The sequence below is a fragment of the Arachis ipaensis genome, chromosome B10, assembly GCF_000816755.2.
Source record: "Arachis ipaensis cultivar K30076 chromosome B10, Araip1.1, whole genome shotgun sequence".
NCBI lineage: Eukaryota > Viridiplantae > Streptophyta > Magnoliopsida > Fabales > Fabaceae > Arachis > Arachis ipaensis.
The window spans coordinates 12,457,047-12,480,628 of NC_029794.2; the positions used below are offsets into that span (position 1 = coordinate 12,457,047).

Here is a 23,582-nt window from a genome sequence, read left to right on the forward strand (position 1 = left end):
AAAAAGCATGTTTTCACACTTAAGCACAAATCAAGGGAGAATTGCAAAACTATGCTATTTTATTGAATAAATGTGAGAAAGGGTGATAAAATCCCCCAAAATAAGCACAAGATAAACCACAAAATTGGAGTTTATGAAGGAGGAGAAAACTTTTTAATTTAAAAAAAAATTGATTTCATTTACAATAAGAAAGTGACACGTGATATATTTTGATTGTAAAATTAATTATATATAATAGATGATAGATATATAATAGATTTCCTTTGAAATTGCTTGTTTTCCTTTGTTGTACTAAATTTGGACCTTAATGACATAAATCACACGAGTAATATTATAACTTTATCCTAATTTATTATTTTTAATAACTAATTAGCTAATAATATTTAAAAGTATTGGTCAACATAAATTAAAATTATTAGCTCTTAATTATCAGTTTAGAAAAAAATTTGTCTAAGTTTTATGGCCCAATTTTTATTTGGTATAGTTGTGATTCAAAAATGATAAAATTTTATTGAATTTAGAATTAGATTAAGATCTTACAAAAGGGCGCCCTCCGGTATAAATTAATTATCATATAAATATACAGATATTTTTTTGTATTATACAGTGGCATGACATGTGGGTAACTTGTCTCCAAGAAGTACATTGCAGAGAACTAAGTGAACTAAGTGAAGCAGCTGAAACTCCAAAAATTAGTTAGTCGTGTTGTGATGAGGATGGATAAGGATGATGGATGCCCATTTATGAGGGCATGTTTTTTCTATATTGAAAGAAATAAATGAAGTTTGAAATGTAAACTTTGTGTGCCTATAAATATATGTACTGAGGCAAAGAGGGGATATACACACAACAATTAATAAACAATTCTCTCTCTCCCTTAGTTGCAATACTTCTCTCTCTTTACATTTCTTTATTTTATATTTGTTACCTCTTCCTTATTTATTTATTTAGTTATTTTATAACACGTTATTAGCACGAAGCTCTAACGATATTTTAGGAAGACTTCAGGTAACAAATTTTTATTATGTCGAAGCTCTTTTATCTTGAATTTAATGCTCTTAATATATTTGGAAACAATTATTTATCATGGATGTTAGATGCTAAAATCCATCTTGATTCAATGGATCTTGAAGATACCATTAAGGCTGAAAATAATACATCCCAGAAGGATAAAGCCAAAGCTATGATTTTCCTTCATCGTCATCTGACGTAAGATTGAAAAATAAATATCCCACATTAAAAGATCCTGCAGATCTGTGGAAAGACCTTGAAAAAAGGTACAATCATGTAATACTTTCTCAAGCCCGATATATTAGAGAAAATTTTTTCGACCTTCCATGCCTCGAATGTGCTCATGCAGTAGCAGTATTGAGAAAAAGGATTTAAAAAATTTTTTTTGAGCTAATTTCTTGCTTTCTTGTTGCTGAACGCAAGAATGAGTTGCTTTTAAGAAATTATGAAGCGCGCCCAGCTGGCGCCGCCTCATTTCCTGAAGCAAATGCGGCAAATTATAACCCCAGAAGAGGTAAATGGCAAGATTTTAATAACAAGAAAAATTATGGAAGGAAAAGAAATTATGTTCATAAGAAAAAATCTCACCAGAGGTAGGATAAAGAAAGAAACAATGGGCAAGAATATATCAATCGAGGATAAATGCTTCCGTTATGGTAGAAAGGGCCATTGGTCACGTACCTGTCGTACCCCAAGGCACCTAGTTGATCTTTATCAAGCATCCTTGAAAAAGGATGACAAAGGAAAGAAAACAAATTTTGTTTCAAATGATGAAAATTCCACCACTCATTATGATGTATCTAATTTCTTTAAGGATTCTGAAGAAAATATTGGCTATTTGATCAATGATGGAATAGTTTGATATATGTATGTGTTTGTTAAGTATTCATGTGAATAATTTTACTGTGCATGCACTTCTACTCATTTTATTATTATTATCATTTGTTTTTGAAGAAAAATGACAATGACATATTCTGAAAATATTTGCCTTGCGGATTGTGCAAGTTCGCACACTATTCTTAAAAGTACTATATATTTTACCCATCTTGTGCCAAAAGAAGAGTATATTAATACTATTATTGGCTCAGGCAATGTGATAGAAGGCTCCGGAAGAGCTATAATTTTATTTTCTGGAGGAACAAAATTCATAATAAATAATGCACTATTGTCTACTAAGTCTCGAAGAAACTTGTTGAGTTTCAAAGATATTCGCCAAAATGGATATCATGTTGAGACAATGAATGAGGAAAATCATGAGTATTTATATATTATAACTCATGATTCAAATAAGAAAGTTATATTAGAAAAATTACCCTCACTTTCATCTGGGTTGTATTATACCAAGATTAGTGCAATTGAATCACATGCCATTGTAAACCAGAAGTTTACTAGCCCAAATAAATTCATAACTTGGCATGATAGATTGGGTCATCCGAGAACAACCATGATAAGGAGAATTATTGAAAACTCCCATGGACATTCACTAAAGAACCAGAAGATTCTTAAAACTAGTGAATTTTGTTGTGCTGTATGTTCTTAAGGGAAGTTAATTTTAAGGCCATCACCAGTAAAGATCGGATTTGAGTCCCCTGAATTCCTAGAAATGATTCAAGGTGATATATGTGGACCTATTCATCCACAATATGGATCTTTTAGATATTTTATGGTCCTAATAGACGCATCTTCGAGATGGTCACACGTGTGCTTATTATCTTCTCGCAACCTGGTGTTTGTGATATTACTGGCTCAAATTATTCGATTAAAAGTACAATTTCCAGAAAATCCAATCAAATCAATTCGTCTTGATAATGCTGGTGAATTTACTTCCCAAGCTTTTGATGCTTATTGTATGGCTAATGGAATAAGTGTTGAACATCAAGTAGCTTATGTTCACACACAAAATGGGTTAGCAGAATCATTTATTAAATGTCTCCAATTAATTGCTAGACCCTTACTTATGAGAACAAATCTCCCAACCTCGGTTTAGGGGCATGCTATTTCACATGCCGCAATACTTATTCGATTGAGGCCAACGAGTTACCATAAGTTCTCTCCTATGCAATTAGCCTTTGGCCAGCAGCCAAATATTTCCCATTTAAGAATATTCGGGTGTGCGATATATGTTCCCATTGCACCACCTAATCGCACCAAAATGGGACCCCAAAGAAAATTGGGGATATATGTTGGATATGATTCTCCCTCTATAGTAAGGTATCTTGAGATACAAATGGGAGATGTATTTAAATCCCGGTTTGCGGATTGTCATTTTGATGAATCAAAATTTCCAACATTAGGGGAAGAGAATAAGTTTCCTAAAAAGGAACTTAATTGGAATACATCATCGTTGATGCATTTAGATCCTCGATCAGGACAATGTGAACTAGAAGTTCAAAAGATTATACATTTGCAAAGAATAGCAAATGAATTGCCTGATGCATTTTCCGATATAAAGAGGATAACCAAATCTTATATACCAGCGAAAAATGTCCCAATTTGAATTGATGTCCCAGTAGGACAAATAGCCACTGAAGCAAATTCACGCCAGAAGTGTGGCAAGGCAGAAAATGCCCCAATTCAAATTAATGTCCCAGTAGGACAAATAACCACTAAAGCAAATACACGCCAGAAGCGTGGCAGGCCTGTCGGTTTCAAAGATAAAAATCCTCGAAAGAGAAAAGAGGTAAATACTATTCCTGTTGAAAAAGACATAGTAAAGACACCTGCAGTTGTCTAAAATTTTGATATAATTTTAACGCCAGAAGACGTTCAGGTACCTAAAAATTGTGAAAATGACGAGATCTCGATAAATTATGTCTTTACAGGAGAGAAATGGGACCGAAATAAAACAATTGTCAATGAAATATGTGCATATAATTTGGCATTAAATATTATGCATGAAAGTAAGGATCTTGAGCCAAGATCAATCGAAGAGTGTCGACAAAGAAATGATTGGCCAAAATGGAAAGAAGCCATGAAGGCTGAATTAGACTCACTTGCAAAACGTGAAGTCTTTGGACCTGTAGTCCATACACCTGCAGATGTAAAACCTGTTGGATACCGATGGGTATTTGTGAGAAAACGAAATGAGAAAAATGAAGTTGTGCGCTACAAAGCCCGACTTGTAGCACAAGATTTTTCACAAAGGCCCGGTATAGATTATGAAGAAACGTATTCCCCTATAGTGGATGCGATAACATTGCGTTATTTGGTCAGTTTATCTGCATATCATAAACTGCAGATGCATTTAATGGATGTGGTAACAGCCTATTTGTACGGCTCATTAGATCGGGATATCTATATGAAAGTCTCTGAAGGACTAAAGATATCTAAACCATCCAGTGAATATTCGCAAGGGTTATACTCAGTTAAATTGCAAAGATCTTTATATGGTCTAAAGTAATCTGGACGAATGTGATATAATCGTCTTACTGAGTATCTAGCCAAAAATGAATTCAAGAATGATGATATCTGTCCATGTGTTTTCATAAAGAAAACCGCATCTGGATTCATTATAATTGCTATGTATGTTGATGATTTAAATATCATTGGGACTCCTGAAGAGATTCCAACAATTATAAAAACTCTGAAAGAAGAGTTTGAGATGAAAGATCTTGGAAGGACTAAATTTTGTCTCGGCCTGCAGATCGAGCATACAAAAGATGAGATCTTTATTCATCAAGTGACATACACAGAGAAGATCTTGAAAAGATTTTATATGGATAAGTCACATCCTTTGAGTACCTCAATGATCGTAAGATCTTTGGATATGGAAAAGGATCAATTCCGTCCTAAAGAAGAGAATGAAGATATCATTGGTTCTGAAGTACCATATCTTAGTGCCATTTGAGCGTTAATGTATCTTGCCAATAATACGCGACCTGACATATCATTCGCGGTGAATTTACTAGCAAGGTATAGTTCCTCTCCAACCAGAAGACATTGGAGTGGAATCAAGCAAATTTTTTGATATTTTCATGAAACGGTTAATATGGGATTGTTTTATCCCTATGGATCCAAGTCACAACTAGTTGGCTATGCAGATACCAGATACTTGTCTGATTCACATAAAGGGAGATCTCAAACAGGATACCTGTTTACATATGGTGGTACAGCTATATCATGGAGGTCCACGAAACAGACAATAGCAGCAACATCCTCTAATCATGTTGAAATACTGGCAATTCATGAAGCTAGTCGCGAATATTTTTGGCTGAGGAGTCTGATTCAATATATTCTATCATCATGTGGATTGATTGGTCATAAGATAGCTCCAATTGTCCTGTTTGAAGATAATACATCATGTATTGCTCAACTTAAAGGCGGATATATCAAAGGTGATAGAACAAAGCATATTTCTCCCAAATTCTTCTTCACTCATGATCTTCAAAATCAAGGGACAATTGATGTCCAACAGATCCGCTCAAGTGACAATCTGGCAGATTTATTTACAAAGTCACTCCCAAAATCCTCCTTTGAAAGATTGGTACATGAGATTGGGATGCACCGATTTCGAGATATCAACTGATGTCGACAAGAGGGGGAGACTGTACTCTTTTTCCTTGGTCAGGTTTTTTCCCATTGAATTTTTCTTGACAAGGTTTTTAATGAGGCAGTCCCCATCACTAAAGGATATTGTACTCTTTTTCCTTCACTAAGGTTTTTTCCCATTGGGTTTTTCTTTAGTAAGGTTTTAACGAGGCAATAATCCTAAATGGTCATCCAAGGGGGAGTGTTGTGACGAGGATGGATAAGGATGATGGATGCCCATTTATGAGGGCACATTTTCCCTATGTTGAAAGAAATAAATGAAGTTTGAAATGTAAACTTTGTGTGCCTATAAATACATGTACTGAGGCAAAGAGGGGATACAAACACAACAACCAATAAACAATTCTCTCTCTCCCTTACGTTGTAATACTTCTCTCTCTTTACATTTCTTTATTTTATATTTGTTAACTCTTCCTTATTTATTTATTTAGTTATTTTATAACAAGTCGAACCGATTACAATTATTAGGCTCCTTTTTAATAATTGGAGATGTGGGCTTTGTGTTTCATGTAATTTCTTTTTTTAACTTTTAATTTTCTATTGTGCCAGAAAGGATGAATGTAAATTAAAATTGGGTTTCTTTATCAAAAGAAAAATGTCTAATAAATTTTCACATGAAAGAAGAAATTTAAATTCATCAAATACCTATGTAGATATGATATACAATTTTAAAATGATTTGTGATTTTTTTTTTCACCATTCAATATTTTTTCTTTCTTTTTTTAGTATCTTTTTCTTTCATTACAAAATGTGTATTTTTTTTATAATTTGTTTAGTTTTAAATCACATAACTTTGTTAGAGTACACCTAATTCTTATGTTACCAAATTATACTTAACAAACTTAGTTTAAGATAATTTGATTAATTTTACAGTTTGTACATTGTATTAATAATTAGTTATTTAATATTCTTAAAAAATATAACAAATTATAATTTAGAATCAAAACTATTTAATGTAAACTCAATATTCATATTTAAACTAAATTTGATATCAAATTATGAATTAAAACTTTAAATGTTATCATTTGAATTTCTTGGTTTCTTTGGTTTTGATAAAAGTTAGAACAAAATTAAAAAAAATGAATAACTAAGCAAAAATCTTTTTAGCTTTTAAGAAAAATTGAAGTCTATTGCTGCATTAAGAAACTATGTTTAAATTAAATACAACTTTATTATTCTAAGTTTTTTTTTTCTAAAACCAAATAAATTACCAATTTCAAGTAATAACATTTTAAGACTAATGCTATGGTGCTAAAAGACATTTTTTTTGGTAGATGCTAAAATGTGTTGTTGACATGTAGAGAAGGATACGTGTTTGTGTTGCTGGCACACACGCAAACAAGAACTGGATGGTAGCAGGAAGTGGTCAGAATGAAGTGATAGTTTGTAGAGAATGATTGACCAATTTTTATAATAATTAAGTAGTGCTAAGTCTTAATGATAATTAGGATACGTTTCAGGTACTCCAGTGTACTTTACTGGAGTATTGATGTGCCATGTACGTTTAGGTTTTCAGTTTTGTATTTGTCTTATAGTAAAGTGTTAAAAGACTATATTAACCTCTGAATTAAATTAAAAATTACCTAATTGGGCAGCTAAAAATTTGTCATAGCTTGCTGCTGGAATTGAAATCTTTGCAGCTTAAATAGGAAGATGCTAAGAAAGTTAAGTGGCTTATAATGTTGGATGAGCTGGAAGAATGTGATGGTAAAGCATGTTCGTGAGAAGTGGATATGGTCGCATCTCTGCCGCAGTTCGCCCTTAAGAATGTGTTGATGTCCTGATACAGCTGTGTTGGGTTGTTGGCATTCTCGACCTTCCCCTAAGTAGCTGATTCGATGTTCTGCAGTGGAGTTGTTTTGGGTGCTGTTGCGAGAAAAGGAGGAAAGGGCGATTCATCAGTCGGTATTGTGCGGGCTGCAGAAGCTTGCGCCGTTAAAGGAACAATCGAAAGGTATGTTTGTTATTTCTGGCATTATTTTTTGTAGCAGGGGAATTAATTTGGGGCCAGATTTAAGGTATCGGAACTGACCGAGGGAGATTACATGTGTTGGCACTGTAATTTTGGGTTGTTGACATGGCGTGTACCTGGAGAAGTTATTTATGATCTTTTTAGATAAATTAATTGACTCACACTAAAGGATTACACTGGTATGCAGTGGAAAATGGAGTTTGGCGTTTAGTTAGAGTCATTTTCTGTACAGAAGCAAAGGCAGAAGTTTTTTACTTTTTGGGTAGATTAATACAAGAATTATTAAAATTTAGAATTGTTGAATTTCTATAAACTTAATTAAAGCGTTAGTTTATTTATTTGTTCAGGACACCACTGTTTTTTTAAATTGGTTGGTTGAATAGATTAGGATTAGCTGCATGTGATGTTAATGGCATCAAGTAATTTAATATGCATCCGGTCACCAGTTTAACAGGAAAGGTGTAACTTTTTTCGTCTCCAAATTTCAATTCGAATTGGTTAGTTAATGTGCTTTGCTGGTCTTCTGGTGCATATGTTATTGGAAAACAGAGGTATCTTGTTCTACATTTGTTGTTGAATTGGCTACATATGTATTTCTCAATCCGTCATGCCAGTTTAGTTTCTTAAAGTTACAACAAAATCTGGTTTCACAATCACTATGAGGGGAGTTGAAGCAATTTTTGAGCCATTTAAGTGCATAAGCAATTTGGTTGTTCATAAAGGACTAATAAGCAACGAACTATATAGGAAATTCATGTTCCCCCTAGTCACAACCGTAGTTGTAGTTATGACATTTATTTTGTCAGCTTCATTTGATTATGTAATAGTAGATGTGGTTTTTTATGTGTTGATATGAATGATCAAGGTGGGGTAGTTGTTTGTATAGGGGGATTTTACTACATCAAATGAGTGTATAGTTTCGCTGGAAGCATTGAAATTGGCGTAGATGCTATGCGTTTCCCATGTTAACATGTTAGATTAAGTTGCTTTGTTAAAGGGGTTTTTATAAATTGGGCAGATTGTGACGGCGAGAGTGGTTTTTTTTGTTGTCTATGCAATTGTTGAAGTTCTTAGGAACCACAAGTGAGGGGATCCTCTAAAAGAAGCAAGTGCAGCCAATTAGGAAATAGATGAACAACATAAACCAAGAGGCGATATCAACGTCAGCCAATCATGAATCGGCGGTGCCAGAGCCGGAGGACGGGATTTTGAATGAGGTATACGATAGGGGGAAGTTGCAGATTTGGAATGTGTTATTTTCTTTTTCAATCTGAAGATGAATAGTATAAGTTAATGTACCAATTGGGTGATCGTAGCGTTGTTAATTGTTGTGCAGGAAACACTTTTTGACATGAGCATGTTAGGGGACGAAGAAGGGTTTCCGAATATGACGCAGACAAAGGTGGAGCCTGAATCTGCTCAGGTACCAAGTCATGTCAGCGTTGAAGATGTGCTGAAGATGGAGTTCTTTACCCCTGGGGAAGCAAGGGAATTCTACACGAGTTATAGTAGGTTAAAAGGTTTTGCAATAAGGAACAGTAAGACGGTAAAAAATGCTAAAGGAGATATCGTTAGATACAATTTTGTTTGCAACAGAGAAGGATTTAGGCAGAAGAAGTGGTTAGATAAGCCCGATAGGAAAAGAGAGTACAAGCCTATAATGCGATGTGGGTATGTAGCAGAGATGAGGATAAAGAAGAATCATGGTAATGGAAAATGGTATGTTTCACAGTTTGTGGATGATCATAACCACACCCTACTCCCAGAAAGGTTTATTGGATATCTGCCTTCACACAGGAATATGTCTGATGTAGAAATTGCTCAAATGAATAGCATGCGGCAAGTTGGGATAAGCATTCCGAAGATATACCAGTCATTTGCGATGCAGGTTGGGGGCTTTAACTTAGTAAGATTTACTAAGCAAGATATGCACAACGACGTGTGAAAGCAACGTGCTCTCCAGAGCGGAGATGTGAATGCCGCGCTACGTTTCTTCGAACATGCTGCCAGAAACGATGAGAGACTGTTTTGGAGGTATGAGGTGGCGGCTGGTTCTCGCATGTGTGACATTATATGGAGTGATGGTCGAAGCCAGGAAGATTATGAGGCGTTCGGTGATGTCCTCGCCTTTGATGCGACCTATGGGAGGAACAAGTATAACTTGCCGGTTATTGTTTTGTCCGGTGTTAATCACCATAATCAGACATGCGTGTTTGCAGCAGCAATGGTTTCATGTGAGTCACAGGATTCGTACAAATGGGTGCTGAGACGGTTTCTAGAATGCATGCGGGGAAAGGCCCCGAAGGCATTTATAACTGATGGGGATCCTTCTATGAGGCTAGCTATTATGCATGTATTTCCAGATGCTCATCACAGACTATGCGCGTGGCACCTACTAAGGAATGCCACTGCTCATGTCTCGCAACCACGTTTCACACAGTTATTCAAACAGTGCATGCTCGCTGACATAGAGGTTCATGAATTTGAGAGGCAGTGGGAGGCGATGGTTGGGGAGTGTGGTGTTCGAGAGGTTGAATGGGTGATGGACCTCTATAGTAAGAAGTTGTCATGGGCAACCGCGTACATACGGGGCAGATTCTTTACAGGTTTAAGGACAACCTCTCGGTGCGAGTCGTTGCATGCTAAGTTGGGTGGGTTTGTGGAGAGTAGATATGGGATATTGGACTTTATTACAAATTTTCAGAGATGTGTTGATTTCCTAAGAGACAAGGAGGAGGAGCTTGACTTTCGTTCCTTTTACGGTACCCCGGTGCTTCAAACGCACTTTCAAGAGATTGAGAGGTCAGCGGCGACCCTGTATACCCGTGAAGTATTTTATAGATTTCGAGAGACCTTAAAGCGGGTTGTGAGATTTAACATTATCGACCGGGAGGATTGTGAAAACGGATGCTGCTACGTGATACAAAAGTATCGCCGACCGGAGTCAACTTGGCAAGTGTTGCACCAGCCGCAGAATGGAACCTTTGAATGTAATTGCCACAGGATGGAGTCATATGGGATCCCTTGTGTTCACATAATTTTTGTTCTGGTAGGTATTGATATCGGTTATTTGCCCGAGACTCTGGTCCTCAAGAGGTGGTGCAGAAACGCCAAGAACAATGTGACTTTCGTTAGACAAGTTACTGAAACGGGTGATGCTGCATCCCGGTACCACAGCAGACTTGGTGCATTTGTAGACCAATGTAAGCGTTTGGCTAAGGTGGCTTGTCTAAGGGAGGAGGACTACAAGGTATATAGCGAGAAAATGGCACGGGATGTTGTCATGTTGGAGGTCAAGAATGGGTTGCGTGTCGCCGCAGATGTTAATACACAGCCTAACGGTGAGGGCGGTGGTGGGATAAATGATCCAGTCCGCGTCCGAACAAAAGGCACCGGTAGAGGAAACGTTTCTCAGCGAACCAAGGGACCGAAGAAGAGAAAATGCAGCGCCTGCGGAAAACTGGGTCATCGCCGAACTCGCTGCCCCATTGGGGCAGACCTGCGCCCGGGATGTCGTGGATCGCAACGGGTTCCCAAGGGTCGGCAAGCTGAAGCTCAGGTTAGCACGATATGCTGTGTGTGAGTTATAATTCATGGGATTTCTAGGGTGGTCATGAAATTTTTCAAACTTTGAAGGATCAATGATTAGGACATGCCAAATGTGAGTATATCCCGAAAGGAGTAGATGATAACAGGGACTTTAAGTTTTGAACATTGTTGAGTTTGCGTAGGTTTTGAGAGTTGTTCATAAAACAAAAAGCATCAATATTTCATGAGCATAGAACATTTCATACAGGGTAGAATCAGCATGAAAGTATAAGTAGAACATGAGCAATTCACAAAGTAGGAGAAACATGAACAGTTAAATCTATAAACGTCAATATAGCAAATTCTAGGTATTAGGGGTTGAGGCACATGTTTTATTTGAAATCAATTAATCATGTTGGGAGGGTTCATTAATATTAGGAGTGGTTTTTTTGTCATATGCGGATCCACAAAGATTTGATGTACGTCAACATTTCAATTCCATTAGAATTTATGTTGGAAACATTGTATTTAATACCCGACTTGCCTCTTTTTGCTGTGCAGGCGACACCGTCACAGACGACTAGACCAGATCACTTGAACTGTTTTGCCTCTGAACTTGCAACGGGTCAGGTAAGTGCCAATATTGTCCCGTTACAACTGATTCAGTTATGCCACGTGTTTTGTTTACGTTTCCATCTCTAGCTTTGCTATCAGTGGGCAAGCACCCTAACTGTTGAAAACATAAATGTAAATTGCAGCAGGAGCTCCAGATGGGGGCGGGCACGAGGAAGAGGAAACTAAGGGTTGAGCTTCCAAATACATTCCCGCAATTCATGTCATAGGAGGCTATCATAGACAAATAGACTTGTAGTTGCTTTCATTATTCCTCTAAGTGTAGAACATTATTTTTAAGGTTTACGCACTAAGAGGCTAGCCCCCAACCATGTTGTGTTATTGACAGTGTGGGAATATCAATTTGATTGAGTTTGTTGGGTTGTTATGAAATATCCTAATGTGGTAAGAAATTTGTGTTGTAACAGTGGCTTCTTAGCAGCGTATATCATTTCACCGTAATTAAAAAGTTTATTATATTCTAACAGGAGCTTTGTAACAAGTAATATGTTCTCTTGTTGGGGCATGCAAAGGTTGCTGCTTTAGGGCAGGACGTTTCCTCGCAAGGAAGGATGGAGATTTGGCAAGATATGTTGACCAGTACTCGGAGTGTCAACATATGCTGAGGAATGCACAATCACTCTGGGGCAATGCCTGATTAAAACGGTGACCACACATGCAAGTTTGAAAAAAAAAATGGTTATGAGAAGCGAACACCTGATGAAGCCACCTAACTAATACATATTCATAGATATAGAAACCATCTGGAACCAGAGTTCAACCCTTACACATTAAAGCCTTGATATAGCAATACATAACAGCAACAATTAAATTAAAAATGTATGGACCTGCTTAACGGTTCCCACTTACATTGTTACACAAGTCATCATGCTAATTAACAATAACAGCTGGGTACATAGTAAGAGCATTTGCTACCCGGCAGGGTTCATAACCAAAGTTGACCACCGGAATAATACAAGTAGAGTACAAATACTAAAGTCTGGAATTAGAAATATATAACATCAACAAGTACTTTCAAAATAATTGGGCCTTGTAAATGGATCCCAACTTCATTCACATAAAACCATGTAACTATCCTAGTAATTAGGGAACAAACGGAAGACTCCGCCACACCGTCTCCGCCTTGAGGTCCACAAGCGCCTTAAGCTCGCTGTAGTCGGATCCGGCAATCCTGATTGCTGTTTTCATCCTCAATGTGGCCTCATCACCCTGTGAAGTAAGTATATAAATAGTGAAGCCGTAATATGAATAATGACAAGTTAATTTCCAGCAACGTACGAGAATGAAGGGGTTCTTACAAGGTTGCCTAGGATAGCTGGGGAGAATCGCCCATTGTGAGACATCCACCAAATGCACCATATTCCGGATTCATCCCTATGCAAAGTGAATTGTGACATCAATAAACGAGTGACGTAAAGGGCAAACAGTCGGCCACAATAATTAAAATTTGATCCCCAACAACATGGTTCGAGGGATGTGGTTTTTGATTCCAATAAAATCTAAGAAATTGTGTAGAAAGTAATTATGTGACGAAAATTATGGAGACATCATAGAATGACTTACGCGCCTAGCCTGCTCGGAATGCTCATCGGGTATTCAATGCGTCCCCACGTGTTGGGGTCCGGTGACACATGTTTAAAGTTAGGCAGATTCTGCTCATGTTTGAAAATCTTGCCGAGGACAGCCATCTGCAGTTCGAATCAGCATGGAAAACATATGAAATTCTCAACAGTTGCACCATACATGAGTTTAGTGTGTGCTATATGCCTTGCGGGTTACTTACTATAAGGCGCATATTCCGCTCACGCCTGGGAACGGACTCCATGCTTGTGCAAACATCAAGCGCATAAATAGTGGTTCTCTTTACATCCAACAATAGCATGTACCAACTCTCAGGTGGCTCGCAAATGGGTACAAACACCTGTTCAGGCGAGCAGCAGCGTACAGCATCAGTTAAGATATATCGATACGGTGTTTGAATGCCAAATCTACGTGTTATCGATAAATATGGAGCACGAAAGGAGAGACGCTACGTCGAATATTTCTTACATGCTCAAGTTCTTGGGTTGGTGGCATCCATCGTCTCGCGTAGCTCTCAAGTAAATGTTCCGTCGGAGCTTGGAACAAGATCTCTGCGGCAAATGTTGACGGGAAGAACCAGCAATGCGGAATAGGGTTTGCCTTGGCTTGTAGAGACGAAAGCATTGCAACAGTGTTGATCACCTACATATTTCACCTTTATTAGCTTTCAACATTGAAATAATGAAATCAAATACTGCCGTTAATTTGGGAATAGTATCGAGGCAAGCTGAAACGTTATTACATCAAAGTGGGGCATGCATTCCGGCCTAAGGGATAAGAACTTTCCCCGGGGCAGGGTTAGTTCGTAATGCTTAAATAAGATCTCTGATTCCCTGTAAATAGAAGAAACACGAATAGGGTTTAAGGTTGGGTGCTGGAGCTATGTATAAAACCCCGAAACAACTGCTGACTGTGTCCTAGTGTTAGCAGAATGTTACCCTATTTCTTCATTCTTGGCAAATATATACATCCCAAGGCGGCACTCGTCCCTGGTGAGACTCATATCGGCAGTGGGCCTGAACCACATGGGAAAATTCTGCATTGAAAATATTTGTAGTGGTTAGGAGGGATGCTACACAATGCAGGAATAATAAAGTGCTTGAACCCAAAAGTTAGATGTAATCATCCACATCGTTAACGACAGGAGTAAGATAATGTGACTTGCCTTAGGGATTTGGTAAACCGGGTTGTCCAAGTTCGGCGGCGGAATGCGTCCCCGACCCCCCCTTACACCACGCCGAAACAGAGGTCGTGTCTGTGGCACGGAGTTGGAATGGGTCTTCGGAGGGGAGCCCATGGAGGCATCGTGAAGGGCTGTTGCAGCCAAGTCCGACGTCGACAACCGCGACGTCTTCTGGCGCCTAGGACCTGGCTCGGAAGATGCATAGAGATCACTCAGCTGAGTCGTGCTGTCGAGATCCCTTCCGACCGTTGTTCTCTGCAAAAAGAAAACCTAGGTCAGCCGATAAACATAAGTTCCCAAGAATGACAGATATTAAAAAATAATATTATGTTTTTAGCATTGGACTGAATAATAAAGGCCTAACAGAAAGTTACCCACGGTATTCCATTTTTTGTGGGTTCGACTTTATGGCTACTTACATATACACACAATAAAATAAGCCATAGTTAGTTAACCAAAAAAAAATAAGCCATAGTTATTCCTTTCCCAAAGAAATTCCCATAAACATTCTGATCAATTACATTAAACATATGGTTGATGGGTATTTCGAAAGTGGGCCAACGCACATGTAGCCCAATGGTTGTTATTTAGGGTGAGCCATGTAGGGAATGGTCATGTAATTTAGGCTCATTCAAAATTTAAATCCTGAGCATAAAACTAACGCGGTGTGACGAATATATGTTTAACTGCGGACTTTTAATTTTGAAACAGGGCCTTGCTTTCATATACAATGCCTTGGCCTTGCGTGTTTAGAATGACTAGAGGCTCGTAAAACTTACTGCACTTTGAAAAAGTTCATACGAAATTTAAAGGTTATCATGAGCATCAGGTTTGCACCCCCGGCGCACAATAGACTCCTACTACTCATGGGCACAGGTTTAATAACTAACCACACAATACTACGTATACATGATCATGGGATCATGTTTCACTCGGCAGTGAGATTGTTATCCATGAGAAACAGCATAATGTAAAAATTATGTTACGTAGGATTAGATATAGTTATAGCTACGCTTAGGACAACATAATTCGAAAACTTCACCTGTACAGTGGCATTGCATGCTGTAAATGGCTCATCCTTGGAGTCATTCCAAATTTTTGGAACCCCACGCGACCAGTGAAGGCTGGCTGGTGCTTCGGTCAGGATTAGTGTTGCACCAGTGGATAGTACGGCTTTTGAAGAATGGTGGTCAAGCAGAACGAGATCATCCTCCGAACCTGAAGAATCCGGGACAACAACGTCGAGGGTCAAGTTCGTGATGGGGTCACCCAAGATTCCCTTACCCTTTTCTGAACTGCTTAGCTGATGGGTGAACATCTGAGCAGATGCTTCGTTTTTGCTGTTGTTCAAGACAACTGCAGCAGCGCTGCCAACACCTCCAGGAGTGTTAGGCGCCTGCGGTGTTTTCTTCTCCGTGGCTTCATTATGGAGTTGTGCCTTTGGAGTAGGTATCATCTGAAAAATCTCCTCCTTCTTACATAACGTGGATATCATCGTCTTGATATACACAATGAGAGCCTCCGTTCGGGCGGCCCTAATATCAAGCATTCCAACCGACTGCTCAATGGCCATCAAGCGTGCCTCTATACTCTGCAATAGTAACAGCTGGAGAGTTCAGGAATCCATGCTATTAAGTTACATGAAAGTGAAACCGTTCCTATTCGGGAGAGAAAGCTTTGGGATATACAGTCGACCTCGAGCGGAGCTTGGGGAGGTGACTTATACGCAGAAGGCGGAATGAACTCTTCAACAAAAATGTTGGCCGGGGACGCCGTATTAAGGAGGGGCTACATAAACAAAGGCCACGCATGAGCAGTGGATTCCATTAATGATGCTCAGAAAACTGTTGGCATGGATACAAGTAACTGAAAATACAAACTTACCACCTCCATCATTAGGTCAAGATTCAAGGCCTTCGTTTCATCAGCATCATTTTTCCAGTTGGGTTCGTCGATGTTGCCAGGAGGTTGAAGCCTGGATCCATACACAAATGAAAACATCAGTTCCATCGCTGAAGTATGCAAATAAAAAAAAGTTATGACACTAGCAGCGGCGGAATTTCCCGCCACGATTAGAATTTTAATGCTGTGTTATCATTGTGACAGAAGGGTCTTACTCTGACGTTAGGCAGGGCTGCTCCGGATCGACTCCCGCACTTTGTGACACTTCTATTTGTGCCGCTGCACGTTCTACTACAGAGGAGGATGTGTCCTAGGGATAAGGATATTTTCAAGGGAAGGCCTCTTCGCTACAACATGGATCACATTTTCTCCTCGTTGCCTTCCTTTTATAGAGCCCTAAGGCCAATGTGATGTGACCGATACCTTGGGTAATGATGATGATTTGCTGCATTGGTAATCCACTGAATCAGCATTTAATGCTTCCGGCTCAATGTGCCAAAGGGTTTGAAACTAAATTAGAAAAATGTTTGAGCACACCCTTGCATTGCCAAACTATATAACCAACCATCTTTACGGCATGCCCCCTTATGGACCCTAATGGCAGTGAAACTCCGTTAGATCACGTTCGTTGATGGTCAGTATATAACAAGAAACAGTGGCAATAGTATGGTTTTCGCAAATATCAATCGGTTGGTCATATTATCCAACCGATCGAACGATGACTAGAATGTGGCTTTTATTATAATTCAATCGATTGTTCACATTACCCAATTGATTGAAGGCTGCTATTAAAATTATATATGAAGGTTTAAACGATTGAATGATCATACAAATCGATTGAATTGGAAATTGAATTTTGTACGTGACTAATGGTTTATTCCAATTCAATACATTGGTATGATCATTCAATCGATTGAAATGTGACGTAAATAAGTTTTTTTCTGCATTCAATCAATTGGTAGGATAATCCAATTGATCGAATTTTGAATCGCCCCGTTCTCAATTTTCATATCGTTTTTATAAATTTTGAATCGCGCCGTGGCTAATGGTTTATAAATCGATTGAGTTATGGAAAACCTGAAATTCTAAAAAACACGATATCAGAATCCACGACGGATGTACAGGATCAAAGATAAACTTTTAATTGATTGGAATTGCCAAAAAAATATTATTATCAATCAAAGATCTTATTCGTTATTGTTTTTATTTTTTATTATTAACAAACATAATAAACGAATGATAAAATAATCATTTACAAAATAAAAAAAATAATTTTTATAATTAAATAAAATATATGGGGTTGATTTGTAATTAAAATTAGAAACGGACTATTTAGCAGTTATTAAAAAACTTTAAAAACATGTTTTGTTACAGGATCACTTAATGGTTCAAACTTTATGAGACCATCGAATCCTTTGCCCTGATTCTAAATGTTTAGCAATAACGTAACAAGTTCGAAGAATACCTGAAAAAGCACAATGATAAGATAACAACAGAAATAAAATTATAGGTTACTTAACATAAAAAATTAAATAATATTCTCAATATAACAAATTTATAAAATTTTAATACCACGTGAATAACATTAACATGCCAAACAAGTTGAACATGTTACAAGTGTAACTGTAAATATAGTAATCGAATAATAATATTACAGCACGTTGTGCGGTTTCGATTGGATTCGATCGGTTATGAAAAGTCGATACGAGGTCCAATTTGATCCACCGGTTTGCAGAAAATTAAAACCAATCACATTCGAGTTACTGCGGTTTTAATCGATTTTGGTATAGATTTGATTCGATGAGCGGTTTAAGTTGGATCCGTTTGGATTTGAACACCCGTAATAATAACAATCTAAAATCTTAATTAACTAGCGGGTTAACCACCAAGAACGCCCCCAAATTATTCGAACGTCGAAAAAAAATTCCAAAATTGTAGGAATAATAATATCTTATCGTTAATTAATTTTATTAATTTCTTAACTCAACAATCTTCATTAAAGACATGCTATTTGTAAGGGGTTACTTAGAACGATATGGATTGACGTCGGACCAAACTGAGTGAATAAACAAAAAAAAAACGAGGAATTGAACCCACTATCACTCCGGTTTGCTACTTGATTTGTACAAACAAAAGAACCGATCCCCAACTCCTTAAACACAAAGTTAACCTATCAATACCGATTAAACTCGTTCGCGAATGGTTCACCCGAACAACTTCGAATCTAAAATTTTGAAATATTGCATGGCCTGCTTGAAACTCCTATATTAACGAAAAGTAGACTCCTTCGTTGTTATATCCGTGCTAAAAAATTAATTACAATTGTTTTTATTTAATATTTAATGCTTAACATACATAACTTCGATATTTACAATTAATTACCAAAATCTAAATAAGTTAACTCTCCATTATTCTACGCCAACAGTTTTCGGGGTGCACTGTATTTACACAAATTTTTTACCAACCCAAAACTCCTCAGGCCCATTACCGCACTATGGAAACAAAATTTGGACATGTGTCTTTGAAGTCTCTTTCTGTGCATCAGCTGGAGCATTTTTCGAGCAAACCCACTCCAACTAAGTGTTGCAGACTTCGATCGCATTAAATGCTACGATTTAGCCCATCAAGACAGCCTCCGTGAATGTCATTCCTTCCCCAAATGGAGGTGACACAAAGGCGTGATCATTTTGCTTTGGGAAATATCAACTGTCAACAATGCATCATTGCTACTGTCACGGGAGGCACTCAGCTGACAGGTTAGACTGGCTACGACATGATGGTGGCGCTAATCCTCGAGGCTACAAACCATACACTATACGCTTCGTCCTTGGCCGAACTAGAACAAACACTTCAGTTCCATTCTAAATTCGTGATGATCTCAGAAACATGGATTTTAATAACTCTCAAAGGGCCACCGTTAATTACGATATGGAACGTGCGGGATATATGTCTAATTTTGTTAATCTCATGTTAATCACTTCTTTTACACTTTCAAACTCCTGAATATCTGTACATCGAAATTTATATTATTTTGTATAACATCAATGATTTCATCTGTAACATTGAGGAGCCAAATAGTTCCTTTTTTTTTGAACTATTTACTATACAATAACCTAAATTTTTAGTACTCTTCTTTAGTACTCTTCATTAATTTAAAATTTTTTTAAGACTTAATTTTAACTTTAAAAAATTAACTTCCTATACAGACCTAAGTTTGAGTATAAAATCATAAAAAATTTCTTATATATCGGCCATATTAACAATTCTATCCAAAAAGCACAGCACTATACTTGACTGAAATTTCCTTACAAAAAAAATGCTATTTGGTTATTTACGGTGAATGCAAATTTAAATCCCACCTCCTGTCCGCTTTTAAAAAAAATTACTCAAGTGGACCAAAAAAAAATACGGGATTTAAAGAATTTAATTGTGCTTTTTATTCCCTTAACGGATTTGTCGAAACCGTCCGTACTATACTTTTTCCAAACACATTTACTCACGATTCAACTAATCTATCTTAAAAACCTAAAAGCTAACTTTAAATTAAATAAATTTCTAAACTCACTCAATGCAAGAATCTTCCTCAGAAAGTCTCTTCACATAATGCCTTCCACCTGAATAAACCTCTCGTCCACAACCATCATTGCATCTCTCATTCACCCACCCCAACAACAACAAACCACTCCATGCCCTTGTAGATTTATAACACTCACCACCTAAACAACATCACAACAACCAACCACCTCAGGACCTGGGACCGAAACCACCTTGCCGAACCGTCAACAACAATGGAGGCCGAATTGAGAAAATTCACCTACTTCGTCATCACCAAAGGAAGGAACCCGGGAGTCTTCACTTCCTTCGACGAGGCCAGTGCTCAGGTTGCGGACTATCCAAACGCCTAATACCAGGCATTCAACTGTCAGGCCCTAGCACTTGGTTCCTACACGGCGCGATTAAAGGCGCTCGAAAAAGAGAAACAGGCCCTAGATGAGATGACGCTGCAAATGGGGCTACCGGATGAGTCTCCACCAAAAAGCCCTGCGACCGTCGTCACCGAAAACGGTCGTCGAGCCCCTCTTTCTCGGTGTAAGTCTTTCTTCACCTAAACACATACTACAATCTGCTAAATTTACACCTTTTTACCAGACATGCCTAACGCCGAGCTTTTCAAATTTCACACAGGGGTTAATTGCATCCCACCTACCGAGGTTGCCTCCGCTGCCTATGCCGTCAACCTCAGCATGGAAGATTTGCTATACAAGGTTTGCTACAACGCCTCCTTGCCACCTCCATCCTACTTCCGTACTGAGCTAGGTCTCCGTGACACAGGAGTCGTCTATGCTTTTCTCGGTCGTTCTCCCTTGGAACCCCTTGGGAGCCGACGTCCACGCCAAGGGTAGGTTCAGCCCTCTCGAGATGGATGCTAAGGAAGATGCTGCTTACAACATGCTTCAAAAGGTCCTCCACACCACGGGTCAGGAAATAAGGGACTTCAACTACTTGAAAGCAAAGATGTTACAGATGGCCAACAATGAACTTTCTGAAGAGGTTGAACGCCTTCAGGAGAAGACTCGTCTCCACGGCTACGACAGCAGCCTGGAGAACGTATCGCCATAGTACTCTTCCCCACCCCCTCTATATCCAATTGACCTGCATTCTACAGATCAATCATCACATCATTAGGAAGACTTTTAAATAGTAACGTTGCCGGAAATATATTTCTATATTCCATGCTCATGTCGATAATTGTTGTGTTAATCTTGCATGATCAATCCAACTTATCTATTCCACTGTCTTATGAATGAATTCCATTATCATCCAAAAACTCATTTGCCCAACACTCAAAATTATGTTATCACAACTGTGACCACGCAAGATATGCCGATATTGACCGACGCCAAAATTTTCTATTTTCTTTATTGCTTCTCAAATTTTATTAGTTTAAATTAATAATCTATTTGTTACTTATTTTAATTTCTATTATGTTTTGTTCTTTTTTTGCCAACACAAAAACATCACAGAAACAAATTAAATAAATTAAATTAAATAAATAATAAATACCCTACTAAAATTTTAGGAAAAATTTAAATTATCAGCATGAAAATTATAAAACATAAACATAGGATACTTAACGATATATTATTTTTTCTATAAAAAATTTCCCTATCTTTTAAAATATTATAAAACAATTTTGTCTTAATTAATAATTTTGATATTAACTACACATCCTTTTTAACAATTAAATCTTTTAAGCTGTCGTTTAGAAATTTTTTTTTAGTGATACTTCTAACTGTACTTAAATACATACACCCACAAACTTTACATCAAAATTTTGTGTTTCTCCATATCTACTTACTCTTCTTTTAATTGGCATTCTAAATAGATTCTCAGTTCACCTCCATCAACTCCAACAAAAAAAATTTTAACCGCCTTACCCAAACTGAACCATTTAAAAAAAAAAGGCAACACTTAAGCCAAAACTTGGATAAACTTAATTTCATTCCTGGAGGTACCTTTGGCTTTTCGTTTTCATTTATACAGATACAATTTTTTTCCACATGCTCATCCACATAATTCATTAGCCCATTTCCCATGCTTTCAACCCAAAATTTTATAGCTAGCCCATTCAGACCCGACGGCATTTGGTACCGCGACTATGTTGTTGTTCTGCCCGGGAATCCATTCCAGCAACAGCTTCTCGCTAAGGATAGCAAAGGTACTCCATGGTTGAATCCGACGCCAGACAACAGGTCGTTTTCAACGATAATTATCAAAAATTGCGTTTTGTTACATTTACAATCCTGTTATGACTCTTCTCCATGCTTTTTGGATTCGAATTCTCCTGTGTTTGTCCTTGTTTCAATCTCATCATTTATTTCTTAGTATGTTCAACAATGAACTTATTTAGTCTATTTCTGTTTTAACATATAACCTTTTCTATATGAGATGTAGTTTAATTTTGCTAGCATTCCGAAGATAAATGATAACAACATATCCACCTTAATTTAACTTCTACTTCCATTAAATTTATAAAATGAAAAATAAGTTAAACGCGAGAAAGCTTGCGATATAATTTACAAACATCACAATAAAATATTTTAATAAACTTATTACATTAAAAACAATCCTTTTTCTATTTACCGCTTGTTATATGAAAACTGAATTAGCAATTAAGTACATTAATTCTATTCTTGTTATTTATCAAAACTGAATTATTTAGCAAAAATAATTTAATACATTTCAACAAATTCATAATATCCCTGAACCTTTAAAAAACGCTACTAATTTTTCGGAAATATTAGTTTCGATATATAACAAAAACCAAGTAACATTATGTTTAATCTTTTTTGTTCACATATGTCATTGTCTTATTTTTTTTATTATTTTTCACAATGCTTTTTTCATCTTTATTCTGATTTTTTGAATTTAATTTCTTTTTTTTTTTTGTTTGACCAGCTTAGCCATATGAAAGGAACACTTTCCTTTAACACCGCCACTTACTAGGCATCAAAATATTCCATTTCTAAAAAATAAACCCTGTCCCACAAGCCCACCTCAATTTCTTTGCTTTTAAATCTTTGGGTTTTACTACAATATGTCATTAACGGGCCCAGCATTAATCGGACCTCAATGTCCATGCCAGGAAGCCTAGGCCATGCGGAAGCCTAAGCCATGCAGTTGTTAGGGTAGCTGACTACAAGTTCCGTCATTTCACTCAACTATATTTTGCCCAATTCTGACCTTTAACATTCGGTTAACATGTCACTTTTACAGCCTGTCGCATCTCCACGCTGCATCCCACCTAACCTAACCCCACAGTATCAAAACTTCACCTAATCTTAGTCAATCAAATTTTTTATATTAAATCTAAACGCTTCCAGACGTTGGAGTTTTGAAACTCCACTCCCGTACCGTGGCGCACGTGAAGCGTTTCCTGATGTATTTGAGTTGAATGTGTCTTTTTGGACGTGAACTTTTTGGTGTACTGGTGGATTTTTGATTACTAAAATATCAATGTTTTATACAAAAAAAAAATGTAATGTACAATAAACATGAAATAGTGTTATTAAAGTAATAATAAATAATAGTCGTATTTTATTAAATTATAATTTGTACTTTTTAATTTATATTTTTCATACTTTTTATTAAATATGTTATCATATTGTCTAAATAATAATAAATAATAATTATATTTTTCATATATTATATAATAAATAGAAA

General features: G+C 37.1%; 3 protein-coding genes across 7 annotated transcripts; 2 read left to right on the forward strand and 1 right to left on the reverse strand.

Moving 5' to 3' along the window:
* On the forward strand, positions 7,013-12,145 carry LOC107624517 (protein FAR1-RELATED SEQUENCE 5-like). Of its 3 annotated transcripts, XM_021113338.1 has the most exons (5): positions 7,013-7,513; positions 8,550-8,748; positions 8,868-11,090; positions 11,621-11,689; positions 11,818-12,145. In XM_021113338.1, the coding sequence occupies exons 3-5, from the start codon at positions 9,591-9,593 to the stop codon at positions 11,899-11,901; spliced, it is 1,653 nt and encodes a 550-aa protein (XP_020968997.1). In that variant the 5' UTR covers positions 7,013-7,513; positions 8,550-8,748; positions 8,868-9,590; the 3' UTR covers positions 11,902-12,145. The 3 variants fall into 3 exon arrangements, 2 of the variants coding, with proteins under 2 accessions (XP_020968997.1, XP_016182498.1); XM_016327012.2 differs by lacking the exon at positions 8,550-8,748; XR_002355371.1 differs by lacking the exons at positions 8,550-8,748; positions 8,868-11,090 and having other exon boundaries at positions 7,035-7,513.
* Positions 12,426-17,027, reverse strand: LOC107624289. Of its 3 annotated transcripts, XM_021113337.1 has the most exons (13): positions 16,896-17,027; positions 16,574-16,803; positions 16,341-16,431; positions 16,152-16,244; positions 15,499-16,062; positions 14,439-14,711; positions 14,212-14,309; positions 14,016-14,106; positions 13,742-13,915; positions 13,476-13,613; positions 13,256-13,380; positions 12,991-13,066; positions 12,426-12,901 (listed from the first exon to the last, which is right to left on the reverse strand). In XM_021113337.1, exons 3-13 carry the CDS (start codon positions 16,350-16,352, stop codon positions 12,776-12,778), a joined length of 1,770 nt encoding a protein of 589 aa, XP_020968996.1. In that variant the 5' UTR covers positions 16,353-16,431; positions 16,574-16,803; positions 16,896-17,027; the 3' UTR covers positions 12,426-12,775. The 3 variants fall into 3 exon arrangements, with proteins under 3 accessions (XP_020968996.1, XP_016182267.1, XP_020968995.1); XM_016326781.2 differs by having other exon boundaries at positions 15,499-16,047; positions 16,574-17,027; XM_021113336.1 differs by having other exon boundaries at positions 16,574-17,027.
* On the forward strand, positions 19,868-21,171 carry LOC110268052. Its single transcript, XM_021113947.1, has 2 exons — positions 19,868-20,447; positions 20,544-21,171. The coding sequence occupies exons 1-2, from the start codon at positions 20,354-20,356 to the stop codon at positions 20,759-20,761; spliced, it is 312 nt and encodes a 103-aa protein (XP_020969606.1). The 5' UTR covers positions 19,868-20,353; the 3' UTR covers positions 20,762-21,171.